The sequence below is a fragment of the Maylandia zebra genome, linkage group LG7 (genome assembly GCF_041146795.1).
Source record: "Maylandia zebra isolate NMK-2024a linkage group LG7, Mzebra_GT3a, whole genome shotgun sequence".
NCBI lineage: Eukaryota > Metazoa > Chordata > Actinopteri > Cichliformes > Cichlidae > Maylandia > Maylandia zebra.
Genome location: NC_135173.1, coordinates 50,305,881 through 50,330,745, shown reverse-complemented (window position 1 = coordinate 50,330,745; position 24,865 = coordinate 50,305,881). Strand labels below are relative to the sequence as shown.

Sequence of the window (24,865 nt, the reverse complement as noted above, 5' to 3'; positions counted from 1 at the left end):
CCCCAGCATTTGACCTTAGAACTGAAGAAGCTTCTCGGATGAGAGGTGAAACGTCTTCAAGCAACTTAAAGAAGTCCAGACGCTTTTCTTTGCAAGCTCCTTTGAACACATTCACATACAGACACACACACACATATGGAAAGGCTCAGTTCACAGCACACTGAACATGCCAGAGGGATATTTTCTACAAAGATGCCATCGCACATCATCCATTAGCCGTTTAAGAAGGAGGGCCCTGTGGTCACTGAGGGTCACCATTGTGGTCACTGAGGGTCACCAAAATTTAAGATACTGCTGCTAGTGTAACTGCTGTATTGACTGTTTGCAAATTTAGTTCCTATCAGCTTCAAAATCATGCCTGCACTTCCTCTGGTTGCCAGCAATCCACAGCCTGAATTTGCAGACTGTATGAAAAGCTTTCTTTGGATAATTGGATACTTCATTGCTCAAAATGCAAACAGTCTGAAAGGTCTCAGGTCGCCTAAAGATTCAGATACTGTATAACTGCTTTAAAGGCCCTGCCTTACTCACATCTTTCCAAAATGGCGACTTTGAAACTAAACTGGTCCTTTGAGAAGAGTTTATATGACAATAGCAGTAAAAACTGCACTAAGCAGAAAATCAACCCCTTTGTTATTTTGTCACACCTGCTTGCACTCAATTATGTGTCAGTGACACATAATTGAGTGCGAGTTATTGTTGAATTTGTGATCGACACTAACACACAATCATTTAAGGATGTGGCATCAGTCACTGACTGATCAAACAAATCTAGTAACTGTTACATAATTACTGGATTTGTTTGCATCACACCCAGCAAATTAAACCGAACTGAATGTCCCTGATTAAACATTGAGTGTTTTTCAGAAGCAGTGATGCAAAACTGTTGTAGTGTGCTGTCATTTGAACAGGGCAGCATTGACAAGAGAAAAATCACTGCACTTCATCTGTCTTTTTCCTCCTTACATTTAAGTGCACTCTTCTGTGGCTTAACATGGCCAAACATAAGCGTCAGCACTAAAAGCTCCAGCTACTGATCCAGGCCGAGGTGATTGATCACCCTTTCTCTGTACTCACAGCAATACTGAACATTTTTTCTTGTCTTTAGGCCAACTATTAATCCAAACTGATGGAAATAAAGTTTTGTGAGGCTGAAGAATAAGAGAGAAAAGACTGTTGCTTATATTGTTATTGTTATTGTGCACTGGATGTTTCTTTAAGTGGCATGCATTTTTATGCATTTTCAAAGGCATGTGGAAGTAATATGTAAAAAAGACCCTCAGCTCAAAGTCTGTTAGAGAGTAGTAGATGTGGCTATATTGAAACAAAGTCTAAGCAGCCCACAGTTGTACTTGAATAAATGTAAGCCATAGACTCAGAATAGCAGCAGATCTCACACTTCATAAGATGGAAGCAAAGAAAGCTGGCAAAAGTTCTTAGTTTATAGAAATACCTATTGTGGTACTGTAGTATAGTACTCAAAATCTCTATTTGCTTGCCTATGAACAAACAATCAAGAGTCGAGGTACTGTAAATAAATACCATAAAGTGGCGTTAGTACTTTGAAAACATAGTACAGTACTTGGTCATTCTTTCATAAGAATACCAACCAACATAAATAAATAAATAAAGGTTTATCCATATGGTGTTTACCCAGGCAGTGTGTCATGTGATTATATTACATATGACTGCGTAACTACACCACGCACCATGACATTATGTGTTATATCACCAGTTTACATATGAACACAGCAGCCAGTAGGCAGTAGGCCTTTTTTTCAGAGAACTACTCATAACGATTAATAACTACAGCGCAATGCTGTTGGATTATATCTGATCTGAGGAAATTACGTCTGCATTGTGTTCAAGCATGAATGAACTGAATCTGGTCTTAAAATCTGGCACATGTGAGGGCATCCAATTTTAATACAGTGTACTGATGAAAGGTCATTTCAGTTTTTGCTCATTTGCAAAGTGAAAATATTTAGGGCTGCGTGTATGCTCATCAATCTTGCCACATGATCATCATTCACCCTCTTTCCTGGTGAAGCATTTGTCTGTCATGGCAGTTGTGTTGTGTCTAAAGCATTCTTCCAAATAAAAGGACTTTTCCATTCATCAACAAACAAAATGATGCTATTTTTTGAAATTGTCAGCATTTTGTACAAATGCATTATCTAAACATGGGTGCTTAGGTTTGCAGGAAAGTCGCATGTATGCATTTTCTTAGAAAGTGTACACAGATGAAGTCAAATCCCCGCTCATTCTGTATCAGTTATTCATCGCTGAAGCAAAATGTAATCTGGTCAGCTGGAGGGCACATGGATGTCAGAGGTTTCCCTCTGATATAGAGTCCTATCCATATACTCCGTGCAGACATGTGACACCTAAAGCCTCCTGCGTAACAGTAAATAATCCTACCATCGTTAAAGCCATCCAGATTAAAGAAAATCCCTCATGAATTGACTTTTTGTTGTAGTTTCCATAACCATACTAATGACGATATTGTGATTCTCCGCACGCTTTCTCATCAGGACAAGAATTCAAATAGACCACAAAATGTTGTGGTTGTTACACATAGAGCAGACTCAGCTGCACATCCATCACACTGTAGTAAAACTGCTATGGGCGATGTCAGCCTGAGTTCCAGCCATAAAAACAAATCCATAAAAAAATATGTATTTGTAATTTTGTGGATTAAGGAGCGAATGACCTCTGCAGCCTGTTAAGTCTAAGCTGTGGAATCCCGACCCATCTGTTAGACAACATAAGCTTTTATTTTATTTTTTTCCTCCCCATAATAAAAAATGAAAGGGATCAGATGTAATTCTATTATGGTCCTGCTACTACCGCTAGTTCCCCCGGTGGTGCTATTACTAGTGCACCCGACTCCGTTAATATGGTTAATATGGTGAAACTGCTGTAACTGAGACGATATGTTAATTGTAATGCAGTATTTTTTTTTTTTATAGTGATTTATTAGGTGTTTTCTTAAGTCCTTAGGTTTTAGTTCCCCCAGCTGTTTTTCTTTTTGGCACCATTTACTTTTCCAGCATTTTGCTGCCCTGATCCCAACTTTTTTGAAACATGATACTGACATCAAAGTCAAAATTACTTTATTTTTTCTTAAAATATTATCAGTTCGTCAATTTAAACATTTTTGAAATGTTTTTTAAATTTCCTATTGGGAATAAAATATTCGCTTATGGGATTTCCAAGAGTCCACAATCCAGTTTCAGTTAGTTCTCCTTTTTAATCTAGTTCTTATTTTATATGTTAGCTAAAAGAATCATTTAAACCAAGTTTAATTCCCATAAATACTTTGGTACTGACCCTGCAACAGTGGCAGGTGACATATGAGCAACACTGCTGATGAAAGGGATATACAAATAATATCATATAATATAATAATAAATTATTTTTTCCTTCTCAACTTTAATACCTCCTGATTCTGTTCATCTGGACGTAGCGTTTTCAGTGGGAGAAACATTTCGTCACTCATTCAAGTGACGTCTTCAGTCTCAGCTGACTGCAGGTTTCCCCAATCTTATAAACGATACATTTGCACAATGACTGAAACCAGCTCACTGAACTTTAAGTAACAAGTTTGAGTTTTTACTTTTTCCATGTGCTGCTTTTAAAACTCAGTTACGCTGACTTTACAATGTACATTAAAAATCATACACTGAAACAGTAATATGCATTTGTATATATTTATATATGTATTTATTATATTATTATAACTTTTTCTTCAAGAAGCAGGAAAGCTGGACAGTACTATCTTCATTCACTACCAAGCTATAGTATGCCAAACATACAAACACAATTCTAAACCTCTTCCTTTATTCTAAAGTCAACAGAATCATGTGACAGCCACGTACTTTGCATGACAGACGTGTGATGCAATCCTGATATAATGTGGCTTTAAGTTGGACCACTAGAGCCTTTTCTTTTTCAACTATTAATATCATCATTATCATTGTAAGAAGCACATCTTTGTGGCCTATTTTGCACACAAGCTCGGCAGGTTTTGAGAAGTGCTGTTGCAGTGCAGATTTGCATCCTTCCTCAGAGCCTATATTGAATTGCTGTCAGGGGCAATTAAGTGTTTACATTAAAGGGCCATACCATAGGTTTATGGATTCTTTTTCCTCATATGTGAATATTTTCACATGCAGTAAAGTACTGGGTCACATATTTGTAAATTTTAAAAAAGATAGAATAAATATTTTGTTTTGCAAAGTGATGCCGCACTCTGCTGCAATCTTGTTTACGTTCCAAAAAGCTTTATTTCTGTTTTCATAACATTTCTAAATATATATTTATCCAAATCAAACAGACTAAACTAAAGACGAGGGAAGAGTAAAGGAAAGCAACGTTGCACAGATAAAAGTATCTTGCCATTTTGTGCATAAATAAGTCTAAGATTTACTCGGGAACAGTAAGCTGAAAAGTTCAGAGAAAAATATCTGTTTGCCCTCATGATCCAAGGCCTGCCCTTCAGACTCTGTCAGAAGCCATGTGATAATCAGATGGTTTCCAGTCTCATTAGAGGAAAGTATTACATCACAGAATGAACCGACATGTACAGATGTACAGATTTAAATGTACTCAACCAGAAATTAAGGATCAAGAGTGCTCTACACACTGGATAGCCACGTGGCTTTTAAAGCCACATCAACAAAGGTGCTTTTCTTTGTGAAAACGAAAGCTAATAGCTTGACTAATGGTCTCTTTACTTTTTCTACATTGCAAAATGCAGTTCAGAGTTTTCAGTTCTTATGTTATTTATGAAAGTGCATAAGTATTGGGTCCTCAGTTCAGTTCTTGGGTTATTTTATTTTCGTTTCCCTTCCTTAAGAATGGCTTCTTGACAGCCACTCTTTTATTGAAACCATTTCTGATGAGGGTTCAGTGAACAGTAGATGAATCAACTGAACAGCCAGATGCTGTTCTCTGGTCCTGTGTCAGGTTTTTGCTGCATTTTTCCTATTTCTTAAGACATGACTTTCTGACTTTCTTTCCTCAAGACATGGTTCCCACTCTTGCCTCAGGCTAGCGCTCTTCAGCCATCACACATGTGCCTCATCTGCCTGTAGTCAAGAGGCAGCTCCTGCATGTAGTCTCCACCAAATTTTCTGTGTGGTATCACCCACCTGCTGCCCATCCTACCACTAAATTTCCTATGTTCCAGCACCTACCTCGAGAAAACCAGTGCCTCTCTCCAGAGCTTCTCCCTCGACACTCTAAAGTAAGCTGTTCCTCACTCACACTTACCAAACACTTCTGGAGCAGCACTGTGAAATTCCCTCTGACAGACTCACCTGGACTAATCTCCCTCTCCTCTCTAGGCATGAATTCACGCCCAATCTCCTGCATTGATTCCTGGAAATACTTCTTGTTGTGATCTTCCCTGTGTAAGTTATTCCTTTGTGTAAATAAATCTGTGATCTGTGAAAACTTCCTCTTTTAGGTCACGCTGTAGAGTCCACTAAACTTAGACATCTTTAAGACATGACAGATCAGGTACAAGGACTGGACTAAAACTGAGTGAAGAAACAGCCAACATACAAAGAAAAAACTCTGAAAGAACTACTGCTCAGGACTAGTTTAAACATTATAAGAAATCTGGCTCCTTGGAAGTCAGATCAGCGCTTCTCTTTCACAGTCCTCGAGAGCAAAATATGAAGAAATGAGGGGTGACCCAAGACTTTTTCACAGTACTGTATCTTTGCAGAATTTCATCTTCTGCATCCGCTTTTGAATGACATGCTGATATTTAGTATTGAAGTGCAGTAGTTCCTAAAGTTTAAAATAACTTTGTTTTCTTCCTAACATTTACTCTGGAGCCACCATCAGGTTTGCATTTAAGAGTAATGCTTGAACAGCTTTAGGGTAGACTTCCCTGAAATATGGTAAAAAAAAAAACATTTCCGGATAAAATTTAGTATCTGTCCGTAAACCATACTATTTTGTCAAAGCATTATCAGGCTTGGCTCCGTTTCGTTATGAAATGCTGGTATACAGGACTGTATCCATAAAATAGCTAGTGTAGTCATTACGTCCATGTTATAATAATGATGTTAGCGTTTCCTTCAAAGTGATTAGCACAGCTATAGAGTCCTTTGAAGTCAAGACTATGTTGCCTATGTTTCAGTGATGTTTTAGTCCAACAAAGAGCTCATGATTTTTATTAAATTTTCAATGTTTTTGCTAATAATCAGCCATCTCGGTGTATTTCAAATAGAAATTACATCACTAAAAGAGTAGATTAATTAGCACAGACTACTCCTTTGCAAGTGTATATCCTAAAGCCTTATTTCTATGTGTCACCATCTAATTCATGCTCTATTCATTCACTCGTGCCCTGATGATTCACGGAGGTGGCACGTGACAGTCATTAATCAGGTGTTTCCACGTGGCTGGGAGTGGTGATAAGACCAAGGCTTGTGATGAATGCTGGTGGGGATGAAAAAGCATTGTATTTCTTCCCTTTCACAGTACATTTGTCATATTGATTCAGTCAATTTACATAACAAAGAGGCCAGATGATCTCTCTCCCTCCCCTACTTTGAGGGTGGGTTGCGTGTTGTTCTGCAAAGTTTCTTCCTGTCAGCATCGTAGGAGGGAGCTATTTCTGGATCAGTGCTTTGTTGATTCTGATTTGGCGTCCCGGTGGTTTATTGACAGGAGGGAAACAGTTGGGCCACTTGACGTAAACTACTGGCCAAAGCTCCAATGACCTGAATGAGCGCAGAGGAGAGAAATCAATGTTTTTTAGTAGACAAGTCAAAGTTTCTTATGGATTCCAGAGCTTAATTTTATCTAGAGAACTTGGATTCATTCTGCTGTCTCACAAATACATACAAATACACGCATGTCCTTTTTGTGAACCATTTGTCTTTGCCTCTCTTAAACTCACCGCACTCTGTTGGTGGCTTACTTTGAAAACAATAGTTTATGGCTTTGATAGAGCCTTCTTTGCTTTCAGATCTGCTTTAATTCTGACTCTATCATCTAAATGCAACATTTTTATTCACTCCCTGTAAACCCTTGAAATGTCTGTGTGGGAAAATCCCAGTAGATTAGCATTTTTCTGAATTACTCAGGCCAGCCCATCTTGGGACTAACAACCATGCCACATTCCAAATCACCTTTCTTCTCCATTCTGATGCTCAGTTTTAATTTCAGCAAGCCGAAATACACTGAGTTCTTGCCGTTGTATTGGTTGATTACATCTAAGTGTTATATGAGCAGTTGAACACGTACACCTAATGAAGTGTTGAGAGGACAGAACTCTGTAGATACTCTGGTGAGGACAGAATTAAGTCAGACATTTGTAGTCTACAATAAAAAGGCACAAATGCATAAAAGGTAGAGCAAGATAAATGTAATTTTGGATGTTTTTGCTCTCTCGAGTGGCCTACAAAGATAAAAGGGTTGTTTCAGTTATCTAACCTTCTATTTGCCCTGTTGTCAAATTACAGCTGGTCTGTGGTCCCTGAATCCTGACAACTAGCTGAGTGGTGATCTGTCTCTTAAAAGCTTGCATTACCCCTGAGGTTAATGGCATTTCACAGAGGTTACTGAATCTGAATCCCTTGAGAGACATTTTCTCTGCTAGTAATGTCATAATCAGCTCCCTCCATGTTTCTCTGTTTGATGATCATAGTACACGGAGATTTGCTCAAAGTTCATGGTCATCTTTATGGTTGTGATGGACATCCTTCATCATGACACATCTATAAACACCAACTACAAATGAAATAGAAGCTGCTCGAGATCGTTTGGATGCATCGTTTTCCTGTAATGCTGAGTCCAGCGAGTCATCGGTCTTACATTTTCTACTGCAACACACACAATACAATTCAAAGCCTGTTCTGTCTGCCATTATTGCCTCGCTCAGCAAAGTATCCTCTTTCATCTACCGTATAGAATGATATCCATTTTTTTCTGTCATCTTAAAATCACACAGAATAGACAAGTGGCTATAGGAGAAAAAGGCCCTGGCATGTACCTCATGGCTTTTTTTTGTTTGTTTAGTTATTTATTTGCATGTCCTGAGGCATAAAATGAGAGACTGGATAGCGCTTTGGCCCTGGTTCTGGTTATATAGTGCCTCTTCCCTGTGAAATTCTAAAAATAAACCCATTTATCCTCTCGTTTAGTTTTTCTCATGGAGAGGAAATACACAATTGCAATTACAGAGATTGGGTTACTCTTTTCTATTATAACTTTTATTATTTGCCACACATATCAAAGTGAACAGAAGTTGCATTCACACCGGAAGTGACTTGCAACAACGTGGCAACCAGAACCAGAAGCCAATGATAAGCAGCGACTTCAAGCAACAACAGGTGAAAACTGGACTTGGGCAGGTCTGGAGATTTTTTTTTCAACTTCAAGGCCAGCAATTGAAGTGACTACCAATGAGAGCACAGGATACCAGTGATTGACATATGAGAGGTTGGTAAATACATTACAGGTTTGCCTAGGCACGCAGGTCAACACAGGAAGTGATTTGTAGCAACATGCTGAACAGAGACCATAGAAAGTGAATGAAATTTAGTATTTTCAAGCAATAACAGGCAAAGAAAACATTGATGACATGAAAAGGAGAGTTTTTTATATAAGATATTAACATGTGGAAGTCCCTTTAAGTTGTGTCTACACAGGGAATGAATCGCTTATTGTGCATTGCTGCCTTGTGATATGACAGTCACCAGCATCCTGGACTCCTTGGTAGTTTGATCTTAGGGTCTGCTCACCTCATGTTGGCAGCATTTTCTTCTCCATTAGTTGCTTGAAGTCACAAAATGCCATTGACTATGTATACTCACTGGTTCTTTTTTTTATTTTTTGCAGCTGAGAAGTTTTTCCTTGTATAAATGAAAGTGAAAACAGCTCCTAAGTGTCCATAAAACATCCTCAATTTCATACCATTTTAGCCCACTCACTAACTTTCTTGTCAGTATATTGAGTGGTGTATAAAGACTTGGTTGAACGAGACTGACTCACAGCATGACCTTACCCCCTTGGATGTTTAAAAAAGAAAAGATCACCAGATACAGACATATTGTGTTGTTTATTCCATGCAAGCTCTTTCCTTTTCAACACCTTCTCTAGATCAGCCCCCAATGTCCTTTAACCACGAGGAGTTGATCAGATATTCATTTAGCGTCAAGCAAAGGTGACAAGCGAGTCACAGAGATTTATTTGATACCACAAAGAAGTGCAGTAGATCTGAGAACAGACTCTGCTTGGGTTCTTCAAATAAATGTCAAGCTGGGAAATATTTTTACTTTCTGTGTCAAAACTTTTTTAATCACCTTATCCAAGCAAGATTTCTTCGTATCCTTTATTTATATATTAGCCAGAGTGAGTTTCTAAGTTAAGTTAGGGGAATCTTTTCTGCATACAGCAGACAGAGTTGTGGTCAGAAGACTTTATATTTTACAACATTTGTGGTCAAAAGTAACAAGTTTTGGCTTTTATTGGTTTCTTTGAGCTGTTCTTTTTCCAGGGTGGAAATTTTGCCCAGCATAACTCTTTGTGACTTAAAAAAAAGGAGAATTGGGTGCATAACTTTGAATTTGACTTCCTTAAAATCAATGAGCTTCCTAATATGGACCCAGCTTTTAAGCAGAGTCCAGACATTTTCAAAAGGGTTAAAGTCAGGACTTTATAAAAGCAATTCAAGAAGCTTAATGTTAGACCATCAAATGAAAAAAAAATGTTGATCTGTGATCATGATGTTACCACCACCATGCCTAACAGCTGGTCCAGTTTTCTTAGGTTTGAGAGCCTTATTTTCGCCTTTAGTACTCCAAACATACCTCTTGTCATTGTGGCCAAATAGCTCCATTTATGTCTCGTGCAACCATAAAACTTTTCTCCAGAAGGCATTTGGTCAACGTATCTGTATATTTGAGCCTGGATGTATATTTTTTTACTCTTCATGGATTAGAAAATAATCCTAAACTTAAGCTGTGTCCTGAACATTCATTCCACCCTGGAAAAAGAAATCATTGAAGACCCAAAATTACAGTGACATTCAGGGACATGAGTGTATGTAAACCTTTGACCATAACTATGCATTATATCATAACAGAGACATAGCAGACTTGGAAAACCTGAACTCAGCTGCCGAGGGATGCCTGTGCTTGTAAGCCCGGATAAATAGCATCCCGTGCACAACCTATTTGTTTTGATGAACAGATGAAAGGAGCGGTTTTTGTTCTGACCTGGTAAAAGTCATCCATCCATTTATCTTTTAGCAGCTGATTTAGTGCAGATTACCGTTCACGTGCTTGTACTTTGTCATGCAGCTAGACTTTGCAGCTAAAGTAATGGATATGGTACAGAAGCAAAATGCCTTCCATTCATTTATTCTATGTTTAATTGTGTTTTAAGAAAGGTTGTCAAGGACTAAAAAGAACACATTTCTCATTGTGTCATCTGTTAGTATGCATCCCTTCTCTCTCTTTCTCCTCTCTGTCTCTTTTTGCCTTGTTCTGAATTTCAAGCTTGTCCTTGAGTCTGGCTACTTTTGATAATTAAATTAGCCAGATGACATGTGCAGGTACTTAAACCAATTTATATATTTTTAAAAGTTAAAAGTTGACCGACACTATTTTCCAAATAGCTTTGTAAGCTTTTCTACCCTTTGCGACTACATGGAGAATGGTTAGAAACTCAGTGTGTGTCTCAGTTGTAATTTGACACTTCTGATGCATAGTGAAGGACAGAAAAGTCTTTACTGTTCCAAAATGTACTTAGGTCCATTTCCTGTTCCATCCCCCCTTTTTACAGCACATCATTTTAATTATCACTGTCCACATAGAGGAAACCAAATTATGTGAGTGAAAAAGGTAATAATAAGTGATAAACCAAAAGTGTCATTTCTATGCAATCATGTGTTACTTTGTTTTTGTGTGTGCGTTTGTGTATATGTGAAAATGTGCTTTGGTTTGTGAGAGGTGCTGAATGACTGAGATGATTATGTGGCTGAAGTGGGAGAGAGAGGGCAAAGTGGCCAAGACTCTAGTGACAAGGCTGTATGAGTCTTATCCATATTGATGCTGTATTTACCATCACCGCCTCCCAGCACTGACCTGAAAGCCACTGTTTAATGCATTATTAAAAAGGCTTGAGGGCTTCAAGTGTTCTGAACTGACTGCAGACTATCAGAAGAGTTATACTTTATATTTCTGCAGCAGTGAAGACATGTATATATTCACTGCTTAGTTAACTGTAGTTTTTTTTACAAGCCAACATGGTGCTTGTTTTTAGGATGTGTCTCTTTAGCCCCCCCCCCCCCCCCCCCCAAATTAACTCAGTATGTTTGACTTGATCAGTTGGGATGACGTAAGTAAAGCAGTCTTAGTTAATGACCAAGGGGAAAACTCTACAGCTGAAACATTAACCCAACAATGAGACCAAAACCTTCGATTTTGGTCTCATGTACATAGATGATTAATATCACATGCCCATACTTCTGTTCAATATAAAATGGGGGATGTGCACTAACTTGCTATAAGCCATGTTTGTCTTTGGTTATTAGTTTCTTACAGCAGGACAAAGTCACGCAAGACCCACAGCAGTCTCAAACTATAGCCAACAACTATGTAACAGCCTGTATTTATATAGCGCTTTACTAGTCCCTAAGGACCCCAAAGCGCTTTACACATCCCGTCATCCACCCATTCACACACACAGTCACACACTGGTGATGGCAAGCTACATTGTAGCCACAGCCACCCTGGGGCGCACTGACAGAGGCGAGGCTGCCGGACACTGGCGCCACCGGGCCCTCTGACCACCACCAGTAGGCAATGGGTGAAGTGTCTCGCCCAAGGACACAACGGACCAAGACTGTCCAAGCCGGGACTTCTGATTACAAGGCGAACTCCCAACACTTGAGCCACGATCGCCCATGTAGATAAAGTAACTTTGTTTAATTATTACAATCTTACTTACATTTCATTTCTCAAGCATGCCAAGAAAACTGCCAGGGCCTTGGTCGACTGTGGTCTATGACTGACAAGTTGGTCAGCTGGGGTCAGAAACAGAATTAGCCAATGCAGTCAGCAGGTCATCTCGCAGTACATCAGTTTGGACAGCATAGCAGTAATCTGCATGAGATATTGGACTGAAAAATGTTTCATTAGGACACATTTGAAAGAATACACAAGGCTGGATAGGTAGAAAAACACCAGATGAGGAAAAATGTAAATGAGTAGATGATGCAAAGTGCCAACCTGTCAAAAGGTTTTGGCTGTAATTATATTATCGGGTGTTTGTAAGTGTGAAAGCTGCCAGTCACTGTGCTGTAACTGTTAAGATTTCTGCAAGCTACAGTCTTTCTCTGCCAAAAAGTCCACTAAGGACCTTTTGCTTTACAGTAAATTTCTTTTGCGTACATTTGCTTACAAGACAAGTATAGGGAGAAAACCTTGTTTACATGTATATAGTGTTAATGGCCATTCTGCAAATCATTTCAGCATTTTAAGCCAAGTGGATCTCATGATTTAAGAAAAAAACAGACTAATTTGAAATTGCTTTTATTTTTTAAAAATGTAGAATAACAAATAAGTTGGCTAGCATCCAAATAACTAAGCCTGTGATTAATGTGTGCTGGGCGCAACTACCAGGCAAAGTTAGGTGTCATCTTACCCCAACATTAAACATTAACAGATCATCAGTGAGAAAGCAAAAGTAAGTCACGTATCAACTTGCTTAACATGGAGTATCTTAGACTTTGATAACAGGACTGCTTTCATTTCACAGTACTAATTCTTCATTCAGAGAGAATGGCACTTATTTTATTAGTATGTTTTCAGGTGCTTTGGAGAGTTGCTCCATATGTGAAAAAACAACTGGTAGTACTTTATCATAATGTCACACCATTAATAATTATTAAGGTAGTAGCGAGTGATTAATTCATCATTTATAGATCATTACTTCTCCTTAGTATGTCATTTAGAGATACAGATATGTTTATCCATCTGGTACTGTTACACCATGTATAGCTATCACTGCTACTACAGTATCACTTCTAGTAATAATCATAATGATCATGATAATAACAGGGCTGTAGAAGGGATGCAGAAGCTCTTCTTTGTAAAATAAGAGGTTTTTTTCACAGTTTATGTTTGTAAAATTGCATCTAAAGAAACTGGACTTGTGGAGTAATGTCCTACTGACACATTGCGAAGATGCTTGGTCCTAATACACAGTGCCATGTTGATAGAAAACCAAACAGAGCGTATCAGCACGAACACCTCCTACAAACTGCCCAGCACAGTTGTGCTTGAGGGTTGATGATTTTAGCTTTTTCTTTTTTTTCGCAGCCACGGGACCTGGGCCACTCACAGTCATAGAGATGTCCATGAACTCCTCTGTATACCAGACTTCTAACCCATCTGTTCGACCGTTAAAGTTCAGCCAACACAGGATAATGATCTCAAGCACAGCAAAAAAATCCAGAACAAAATGACTCTAAATGAAAAGAATCAATGTGTTGCAATGGCCCAGTCAAAGTCCAGACCTCAGCATGATTAAAATTAGTTTATGCACAGCTCTCTGTGCATGCCCACAAACCTCAGTGAGCTGAAGCAACGTTGTGACGAAGAGTGGGCAAAAGGTTCTCCACAGCAATGTGAGCGACTGAAAAGGTCATGCAGAAAACAAGTACTGTATTATTATACTTATTATTAGTTTTTGGCAGGACTGCATGGAGTCATGGTAAAAATGCATTTTAGCTAATTACAATGTCACATATGTCATTATTTGTCAAATAGGGTTGGAGACTTCAAGGTTTCAGACTAGCAGCTCAAGAGTAGTGTATTGTTGATAAACAGATTGCAACAAGAAAAAAAATGCATGAAAATATGTTTATTGTGCATTAGCTTTTTTTCAAATACATGTTTTTAAACTGACCATTAATGCTTTAGGCTTGCTTTCTGGTGTATATGCACATGCTGAGATTCCCTCCAGTAGAAAAGCATGTACTGTTAACATAGATTGCTTTTAACAGACATAGACCGGACAAGACATACAGGGAAGTAACGCCTCCTGAGGCAATACCCCCACATTTGTGCTTACACCTTGCCAAGAATGGTCACTGTGTTAGTGATAGCTGCACCTCTGCATTATATTTTTAGGTCGGTATTAAGGCTTTGGCTTTAGCCACAATATGGCACAGCAACTTCAGAACGCAACACCATGTTTATAAGGAAATGAAATCATTAACTAACAGCTACTGGAATGGAAAACTAGTGAGCGGTGTTACAGCTGCAAATAAATATAGTGCATGACCATGACAGGAAAAGAAATGGGTGTGATAATAGTTGGGGATGGGAGTATAATGGCTTGGAGAGGCAATGAAATGTGGCCATCTCAAGGATACTGCACTAAGGTTATATTTATTGATTACAGCTCTGTGATGAGGACACATGAACTGACATGTACAGTATTCCATGTATGTTTTCATCTCTCTATAAATGCTAGTGATGTTTTGACATCGGTTAAATTCTCGCAGCTTACTTGAGATTTTTATAGCTCTTACTGCTCGAGTCTGTCGAGTTCAGAAATGAGAGCAGGTTCACCCTGAGCTCATGTGACAGACACGAAAGAGAAACCGTAGAGAGCATTGTGCTGCCTGTTACGTCGTTCAGCGTGGCCAGTTTATCTGTGGGTCACTGATGGTCTTGTGAGGTATTTCATTGAGGGATGCACTGACCTCTACAGGCTCAGCAACGGGACCCTGACTGGCGTTAGGTATCAGGATGAAACGGTTGTCCCAGGACCCACTGTCAGACCTTACACTGGTGCAGTGGGTCCCAGGATCATGAAAGTGCCTGGCCTCATGTTCAACCAGTGTCAGGTGCATCATTTTTATCCTTTGATCTGCAGGGTGCAGGTCAAAGGGAGCAGCATGGTGATAAGGTAGCACTGTTGCCTTACAGCAAGAAGGGTTTAAATTTACTATCTGGCTGGGGTCATTTAGTGTGGTGTTTGCATGTTACATGTCACATGGGTACTCAGGTGTCTTCCCACAGTCCAATGACATGTAATTAGTAGGGTTAGATTAATCTGTGAGTTCAGATTGTCTGTGAATGATTGTCTTCTTCTCTATGATGATTGAGATCTGATGTCTTTTCAAAGAGTTTAATTTCTTTGAGCAGTACATTAAAACAGTGCTTTTCACAGTCTTTCTTTCTCCTCCTCAGTTCCATGCAGAGCCAAGGCTGTTTCTGTGTGGATGGGAAACTTCACAGCAACTGTAAAGCAAAGCACATCTCTTGCTATCCTTATGTGACTCAGCAGTGAACAGCTGGTGAAGAAAGAGAGAGGGAGAGGCAGAGCCACAGTGACATGTTCAGAAGCAAGTCACCATCACTGAGATGGCAGTAAGAAAACTCTACATTAACCTGCTGCCACAACAGTGGAGAGCACAGTGTTGAAGGTTGAGCTTCACCGGCTCGCCCGCCACATCCTTACATGGCATCTCATACAACACTTCCAAAAGGAAACGATGGACTTAAAAAGCTATTTTATATTTGGCATAAAAACAAATATACAATTTTTTGTGTCTTTTACTCTGTGTATGAATATGACTTGACATATGTTCAGTCAATTTTCAAGTCAGGCTTAACCTACACTGGAATTACAAGATTAAAAGATCTTTGTAGCTAATTTTTAAAATGAGTGTATAAATAGCCATTTTATTACAATATAGACACTTTCGGTTAACATAAGTGCATCATCCATCCCCTGGCCTATCGTGTTTGACGAATTATAGGAAAGAGTTCAAGAAAGAAATATTTTCGGTGTAACTGATTCTCACTTTTTCTCTGATTTTTCTAGAGAAACAACAATAGATCCTCTTCATTTTTACCTGTTCTACATTTATGATCTTTTCTTTAACTGAATTATGACTCAGTCTGTTTGCTCTTTGATTTTATCGCTCACCTATTATTGTTCCAACTACTATAACAAAAAGTAAAATAGAGGCTATCATCTTGCTAAGGGAAAAGGTAGACTAGAAGAGCAACATAATGTGCTAACATCAATATTTTCCTAGAAGGAAAGTCTGTCCATTAGAGTTGCTAAGCTACCGGATGGTTTGAGAAAGGAAAGGTTAGGAGAATATATATACTCAGAATAATAGCTACTATATGGCACATGCAATCTGAGACATTATTGAGATCCAGAGGGGTCGGATCATTAGCTCATACAGCACAGAATTACATGCATATAATGAGGGTTATATTCATCCTCAAGCTAAAGCGTATGTAATCATAAAAAAAGACTTGGTGTAATGATGACGGGAGGTAGAGTTGACCTTGACACCCAAAGACAACCCTCTTTGCTTCAGTGAATGTGCTCATGTCAACAGCACCTTGACCTTCCAAAAAAAGGGAACAAAAGGAAACAAAAGATACATATATATAAATATAATCTTACAGATTTAGAGATTTTTTCTCTGGATGCAAATACATCTTGCAGGACTACACAAATGTGTCTGTGATGCAGGCTGTTAGTATTTCTAGTGTGCTCAAAGTTGCTGTGGCACTCTCCCAGTCTGTCTGGGCATGTGCAGGAAAGCACTGCAGTGCTGCACTCTGGAGAGAGAAAAAGACAGAAGGAGAGGAGTTTTGACAGTAGGGTGCTCATTCCCTGCAACATACTCTTTTTTTATCCCATGTGTGAGGGAGCATTTAGAGGATAAAAGGCTATGGTCGGCTGCTGCATTATAATGCATCCATTAAGCAAGAAAAGGTTAATGTCATTGTCAGGAACCTACAAGGCACTGAACAACTTTTCATGGTACGTATTGTGATTTCATAGCTCATCAGTGCAGTGCAACATGTTCCTTTTCAGATCTTGCTCTTGCCAGCAAATAACAGAGTATATTTGATGCCGCATAATTTAAAGAAGCACATCCAAGATTAGCGATGTATTTTCTACCCTTTTTATGAACGCAGACAGTTTTAGCCAGGCAAGGACAGCTCCTTGATCAAGAGAAACAACCAAGTCCACTCACAGGCGGCTCTTCCTATTGGCCTTTGTTTGCTCCAATAGAAAATGCTTCCTTTCATCTCTTTTTTTAATGTGATTTTATTTTGTGTCTATACAGTATTTTTGTCTTCCCCATGCTTTTATTTGTTCCCCTTTCCAGGCAATAAACATCCCAAAAAGTGTCTGCTGAGAAAAAACAGGTGGTCTAAACAATCCTTTTAGATCAGAAAACCCCAGTTCTTCCCGAACAACACTGTAGTTGATCAGTGAGAATGGTTCCCATTAAAGGCCACATAGTGACTTCTAACGTGTCATTAATTTGGGAATTTGTTGTTTAAAATAACACAGGAGGAAAACAGGGATTAAAAGTACAAAAAGAAAAGAAAAAATGAAATCAGTAGTAAAGATAGAGGTAAGAAGAAACAGCCCCTATGCCCTATACACATAAATAGAGGTCATAAGGCAAAACACCTTTTTTAAAAAGGCAATAAAGTGCTACTTACAACTAATACATAAAGTAGAACAGAGAAAGGGTAAAACTCTTCTTCTGTTGTCATTTTTTTTCTCCTACAAATTAATTACATAAAGAATCACAGATAATGTTCTCTAAGGCAGGAGGTGCTGAGGTTATCAGCCCTGGAGCTTTGATACAGTATCAGGCTGCAGCATTAATTGGATACTTGTGCTGCTGCAGGCATGATCACTCTCTGGCTCTCGAGCTGCTGAGGCATCAAAACAGGTGGAACATAAATGGCACAGCATGTGCACCTCAGAGTCGTGACGCACCCTGGTATTGCTAAAAGCTGTCATCCATTTTGTGGGCAATGATGACGATAGTGGCGAAAGGGGGTGGGTGGGGGTGAGATCTCTGGGTTGAAAGGGCCATCAAGTGGCCGGGAACTGAACTGCACCGTCAGCTCAGTGCTGGAGCACCCAGGCTCTGCTGTAATGACTCCAAAAGACAGACAAGCGAAACAGTGCTTACCACTGAACTTGAAATGGTCACACTTGAGCAGTCCCATTTAGGCAAGCTGCAGGTGTAATTTTCTGCTAAGTGATATTGAAGGAGGTGTGACTGACAGGCTTCAGTTGGGAAAAAGAAGTTTCCCATGAATAGAAATTCAAATAATGTCCGGAATAAAGCTCAATCATACCTGACTGACCTCCCCAAAGGTACCACAGTTGCTGTAAGAGACACCGCAGTCCTCCTGTTTCACTGGGATATCCTTTACAGACGCCTCAGTGACTCCGCTATCCAACTCCCTGTAATGCCACACTGTGTTCCTGAGAAACTGAAGAACTCTTGAGCTTCGCAGGTGCTGGAGAGCGGCGTTTGTGCTTATATCAGGCCCGCTGTTGGAGGTTACAGCGAGGTCGAGGTCAATCAGAAGTGAAGTCAGCAGCAGCCTATTATTAGTGTAGGGTTTCTCCTCCGTCTTCGTAGATCACTTGACCCAAAGAATGAGCTAGATAGCGAGGTCACTTAGCAGAGCACGAGCGTCACAACTTGGTTCCAGGGAATCATTACATAGTTGATGGGATGGAGGCACACTGGGAATAGTTTTTCTTCTGTGTAATGATCTGTCAGGATGAGAGAGGCTGCTCTGCTCTCAGGAAAAAGACACACCTGTTAATGAGCGGTGTTTTAAATCCTAAGTCAGCTTTTTTTTTTTTAACATGATTTAATAAAGTAGAAATTGGACTGGTAGATCTGCAGCACTTCAGTTGATTTTTTTCTTCTAGATACTCAGTTATAATTCAGGATTTTTTAAACAAGTTCCTGGCTGGTAAAACTCTTTTGTACAAAAACATTATCTAAGACAGGAACTTTACACTTCTACATTCTCCAGTGAAAAAGCTGTCTGATTTCTGTATTCAGTGAGTTCCATTCAAAGTGACAGAAGCCACATGACTGAGGTGTGAGTCAGGTAGGCATACATCTAGGCACCTGGAGTCCCAGGCTTCTACCGTTCTACCTTTAAAAGCCGGAGAGCAGTCAAATGTTGGAAGTGGAAGATATGTATATTAGGTTGTTACCTAGGAATTCTGGAGGGAGGGGAGTGGGGGTGTGTGATTGAGGGGGTGGGGGAGCTGCTAAAAGCTGTGAACTTCCCTTTTGTGTTTCATCTTGATGCATTCTCAATCATCCAGGGAAATAAATCTCCAAAAGTCACCAACTTGGAGTGTTTCAGTTTGCCATCTTAGGGAGAAATCAACACACATGGGTGTATTTCCTTTGTTGCTGAGATTTATTGATAAAAACAGTACAAAAAACCAACCATTTGTACTGTACTGTACTGTATCTGAACCACGCTGTGCATGCTGCTTGACCTTCCCATTGCTCACAATTTGAATTTGTTCACACTGCAGATAAGGGGACTGCTTCTCCACCGAAAAAGAGAGCTTGTTTGGGGACTGAGACAGCGAAAGATGTCACAGTGTGGCGTGAAGAACAGGTGGGGACCTGTCTCCCTTTCACCCCAATAGAAGCGTACGCTGCAGATGGAGAGCCAACGGCTAAGGCCAGGAGAAGTATCTCGAGTCGCCTTCAGAGCTTCCTGTGTTTCATCACTCTTGACATGCTTCATAGCATTCAAGAATGGACTATTCAACATGCACAGCAAACGGAGCATGTTCATTGGTTCATGGACCTCCCTGAACTAATGGCATTTATTGCAATTGTCATCTTGCGGGGGGTTTACAGGGTTCCATCTGTAAATGACTGCTGGATGGATAATTGGAACCCACAGATAATTGGAACTATGGCACGAAACCGCTTCCAAGACATCATGCAACACCTACGCTTTGATGACAAGTCCACCCGCTGTGATCGAGCAAAGACTGACAAGTTCGCTGCAATTTCCAGTGTGTGGGGATCATTTGTCACCAACTGCATCACGTGCTACAACCCTGATCTACATATCACCGAACAGCTTTTCCCATCAAAGACTCGGTGCTGTTTCCTGCAGTATATTGCAAGTAAACCTGACAAGTTTGGGATCAAGTTTTGGGTGGCTTGCGACCTAAAATCCAAGTACATTTGCAATGTCTTCCCATATCTTGGCAAGGACCCCAATCATCCCACTCGGGAGAGACTTTCTGAAAATGTAGTAATGAGGCTGATGGAACCATTCCTAGACAAGGGCAGAAATGTTACCACGGACAATTTTTTCACATCGCTTTCACTTGCGCAAAAACTTCTTAGACGGAAAACCTTCTATTGGGGTGAAAGGGAGACAGGTCCCCACCTGTTCTTCACGCCACACTGTGCCATCTTTCGCTGTCTCAGTCCCCAAACAAGCTCTCTTTTTCGGTGGAGAAGCAGTCCCCTTATCTGCAGTGTGAACAAATTCAAATTGTGAGCAATGGGAAGGTCAAGCAGCATGCACAGCGTGGTTCAGATACAGTACAGTACAGTACAAATGGTTGGTTTTTTGTACTGTTTTTATCAATAAATCTCAGCAACAAAGCGTGGTTCAGACTGATAACACTACCAAAAGGAAGCCAAACACTGTCACCCTTTACAACAAAACAAAGTGTGGCGTGGATGTGATGGATGCCAGGATTGTGAGTGATTGCTGAAAATGTTGTAATGTACTCACTCGCTTTTTATTATTATTTGTAAATATGTGTACAAATGGTTGGTTTTTTGTACTGTTTTTATCAATAAATCTCAGCAACAAAGGACATACACCCATGTGTGTTGATTTCTCCCTAAGATGGCAAACTGTAACACTCCAAGTTGGTGACTTTTGGAGATTTATTTCCCTGGATGATTGAGAATGCATCAAGATGAAACACAAAAGGGAAGTTCACAGCTTTTAGCTCACACACCCCCACTCCCCTCCCTCCAGAATTCCTAGGTAACAACCTAATATACATATGAATGACTAGCCAATTTAGCTTCCACTTCCAGCATTTGACTGCTCTCCGGCTTTTAAAGGTGGAAACGCAAAATGATGGCTCCGCGGGGGTTTAAGTGCTAGGCAAATGCTACTGACTTGTTTGACTATCCATCCATCCATCCATCCATTCGCTTCCGCTTATCCTTTTCAGGGTCGTGGAGGGCGCTGGAGCCTATCCCAGCTGTCATAGGGTGAGCGGCGGGGTACACCCTGGACAGGTCGCCAGTCTGTCGCAGGGCCAACACATAGAGACAGACAACCAGTCGCACTCACATTCACTCCCGCATTCACACCTATGGGCAATTTAGATTGTTCAATTAACCTATCCCCCCATTGTGGGGATTGTTCGACTACTTAATGCATAATACAAACCTATATACGCTCAGTGGCCACTATATTAGTTACACATCTGTAAAACTGCCTGTTAATGTAAATATTTAATTAGCCAATCACATGGCATCAACTCAAAAGATTTAGACATGTACACATGGCCAGACCATGGATAGATAGGAAAGCATCAGTAACTCAAGAGTTGCAGAAGAGCATCTCTCCACAAAAAACATACTGAAGCTTGAAGCAGATGTGTTACTGTATGGCAGCAGAAGACCACACTGGTTCCCACTTCTGTCATTAAAGGACAGGAAACTGAGGCTACAGTTCACTCAGGCTCACCAAAATGGGAAGTTCAAGACAGGAAAAATGTTACGTGGCCTGGTGAGTTTTCATTTTTGCTGTGACATTCAGATGGTGGGGTCAGGATTTGGCATAAGCAACATAAAAACATTTCTGAAATTCATATTTATAGTGTTTACGACAAAAAGTCAGGGCTTGCATTTGTGGTCCAGGGGGCCCACCGTGATCCCCAAAATAAATAAATAAATACAAATCTTGAAATTCCTATGCATGATACATGCGATGAAAGGGGATTTTTTAAAAATAGCTGTCTGATTTCAGTTATAAGTCACCATCTACATTGTTGCCTACATTGTAGATGGTCACTTTACCTTCACACCTAAGCAATAAAACGAGTACAGTCAGGGGTTACAGTGGGATTCTGTGTAGCGGCTCAGCGTAGGGAAAAGAATCACAGCTCACAATAATTTCTAACATGAGCATCAATAGATTTTCTTAGTGTACAGGCTATGATCAGCTGACCTGCGGCTCTTTCTGGATTTACACAACTGAATTTAGCAAGATGTATACAGTTTCACAGCTATCTTGGCTGAAGTCCATCCTCTACACTGACAGTATACTGTTTATCCTGTCTTATACCTGACAGTATGCAGTTGGTATAAAGTTGGAATTCAGTTAATTAATCTAATCATCATCAGCTTAAATGGAGATTCATCTCTGCAACACTTCCTATAACCTAAACACAGCCACTGTATTATCAGTCCAACACAGTGCTTTACTGTGAATTCACCACAGTACTGTAAGCTAACCTGTTTATCCAGGACAAAGCTACCCAGGATTTTAAAGCAACATTTCAAAAACACAAAGTTAGTGTAGCTTTGTTTGTTTTGCAGCATTTTTCACAAAATGCCATTTCCAACAGGATAACACGGCATGTCACAACGCTCAAATCATCTCAAACTGGTTTCTTGAACGTGACAGCCAATAGTCTCGGTCCAACTCATCTATTTTTGAGATGTGGTGCAATGGGAAATTTGCATCACGGACACGCACTTTTCTTCAGATATTGAAGCTCATCTTCTGATAGACAGGACATTATTTACAGTTGGACCACCTTTTAGGCACACTAGGAGGTTGCTCAGGACAGGCTGCCCTGGGTTTCTTCCTGCTAAAAGGGAGTTCAACAGTCGAGGTTTTCTCTGTGTTATTTTAAGGTCTCTACCTTACAATAATGAAGCACCTTGAGGTGATTGTTGTTGTGATTTGGTGCTATATAAATAAAATGTAATTGATTATTCACTAAAAACATCTGCTGCAACTGTATGATGCTATCATTTCAACATGGATTACAATTTCTAGATTCTCAAGTAATTAAGACAAGTCTGAAGGCAAAATGGGGTGAAATAAAAGTTAAAAGTTAAAAGAAAAACAATATCACGAAGGTTTACAGTTAAAACTTTATAACATTAGGAGAACAGAGACATACTACATTAGGTGCACCTACCTAAAGTGACTGAACTGATGAACACTAATTAGGTGTTATTTTATTTACAGCCGCGTGGTGGCAGCAAAGCTCAAAACGCTCAGTAGCTCCGGAGCGCGTGTTTGCGCACGTGCATTTGCCTGCGCGCTCTAAAGTGTTGAATGAGTTTAGGGTTTTGCCAGTCAATGTTCAACATTTAACCGAGGAGACACTATTTACAAGAGGTTTACCTCGGTGCACAAACTACTTCTACTTTAATTAAAACACATTTTGGAGAATTAAAAGACTTTAAATTAGTCTTAAAACGTAACTTCTTTAATTATAGAAGCAGCGGAAGTTAAAGTGAGTTCAGGTCCTGCAGTGGCACATCAAGAATGAGCAGCGGTTATACACCGACAAGCGCTGGGTGAGTGGGTGGGTTTCTCTGCGCTCCACTGTGTGTTTGTGTGTTGGTGTGTATGTGTGTGTGTGTGTGTGTGTGTGTGTGTGGCGTGTGTGTGTGTGTGTGAAGTTGCGGCAGTGAGGAGATTACCCCTAAAAGTGCGGACTGTCAACAGACGCCAGGTGACCGGACCGAGGAGATGCTGCTAAAACACAACGGGAGTCTTCTTCTGCTCACCGTCACCTGCATGTGCTTCTCAGGAGGTTTGCTTTGGTCCTACCAAGAAGAGGATGCCACTGACGGGTAAAATTGTGTGTGTATGTGAACCCAAAATAACTTGAAAGGTCCTTGCAGTTTATGTGCAATGAAATTATGACTTTACTTTCGAAATGTTTCATCCGCAGTGAGAAATGCTCGGAAAATAATATTTCTACCACAAAGTACCCCTGCGTGAAGTCAACGGGAGAGGTTACGACGTGTTACAGGTACAGCAGAGACTGTCAGCGGAGTGATTTATACTTCTATGCAGTTGTGATTGTGGGAATGTTTGAGTGAAAGGGTTATAATTATAATCTGCGCCAATGCACGTAGCTCAGCATGATGTCAGATTCGGATTTGTTAATGTGACATATAAAAAGGTTTTGATTTGGTAGACAGTGGGTGCAGTTCTCTTTTTATGAAGTACTGAATGGTATGTGTAAATGAAGACTGCGTAAGCTGTCACTGCCTGGGGCTAATAATAATTAAACGTCTTCTTCATTTTATCTACTGTTTATAAAAGTTATCATATCTGCGCTTGTAGGCATGTATTTATGCTCTGAAGAGTTTTCCTGTGACAGATGTGGATTCTCCACCTTATCATCCTTTGTGAATTAAAGGGATCATAGGCATACACAAGCCTTTAGACTGGCCTTGTCTGTGCTCAGAGACTGCCTCTAATTATGACAGTTCACAGGCATAGTGGACACAGCTATGCCCCGCAGCAAAACTTCTGTCAGAGGCTTTGGGTTAAGTTAATCTGTCTTCACTGCGAGGGGTGCCTCACAGGCATAATAAAAAAAATACTCGTCACTACATACTTTAAAGAGATGGTCATATTAAAAATGTGTAAGAGACAGGGCAGATTTCATGTAAGCAGCCGAGTGTAATAAATGCCGTTAGTGTTCATCATGGGTGTGAGTAAGTTTTCCACAAAGCTGAATCATTTAATTAGCGGCAACTACAGACGTGCTACTGCACCGCCACCCACACAAACCTCCTTAGGGTGTTCCTTTAAGATATATGCTTGAGAATTTATTTAATTTTGGCTTGGACAGATACTAAATGCTCAAACACCACTTTGCTTGGTAATGCTCTATGTTTTGATTCGAGCTCACAATGTGGGTGTGCTGCAGCTTTGGAAGCAAAATCATACGACCTATTTAGGGAAGTAATTTC

The 24,865-nt window shown here is 40.0% G+C and overlaps 1 protein-coding gene and 1 long non-coding RNA gene across 6 annotated transcripts in view; both read left to right on the top strand.

The window, feature by feature from the left end:
• The first annotated feature begins 5,183 nt into the window (after nt 1-5,183).
• Nucleotides 5,184-15,408, top strand: LOC143419524 (uncharacterized). Its single transcript, XR_013099521.1, has 3 exons — nt 5,184-5,251; nt 5,352-5,417; nt 15,234-15,408. It is a non-coding gene; the product is annotated as an uncharacterized LOC143419524 (long non-coding RNA).
• Nucleotides 15,409-23,209: 7,801 nt separating this feature from the next.
• Nucleotides 23,210-24,865, top strand: part of ccbe1 (collagen and calcium binding EGF domains 1) — a 47,453-nt gene continuing 45,797 nt past the window's right edge. The window contains exons 1-4 of one of the 5 annotated variants that reach the window (XM_076886594.1): nt 23,210-23,280; nt 23,372-23,452; nt 23,604-23,731; nt 23,833-23,913. In XM_076886594.1, the coding sequence (XP_076742709.1) occupies nt 23,628-23,731; nt 23,833-23,913 (185 nt within the window). In that variant the 5' untranslated portion in view covers nt 23,210-23,280; nt 23,372-23,452; nt 23,604-23,627. Of the gene's footprint in view, nt 23,461-23,510; nt 23,732-23,832; nt 23,914-24,865 lie in introns of those variants that run through there. The other 4 variants (XM_004549663.2, XM_004549662.2, XM_076886595.1 and 1 more) reach the window with 4 other exon arrangements.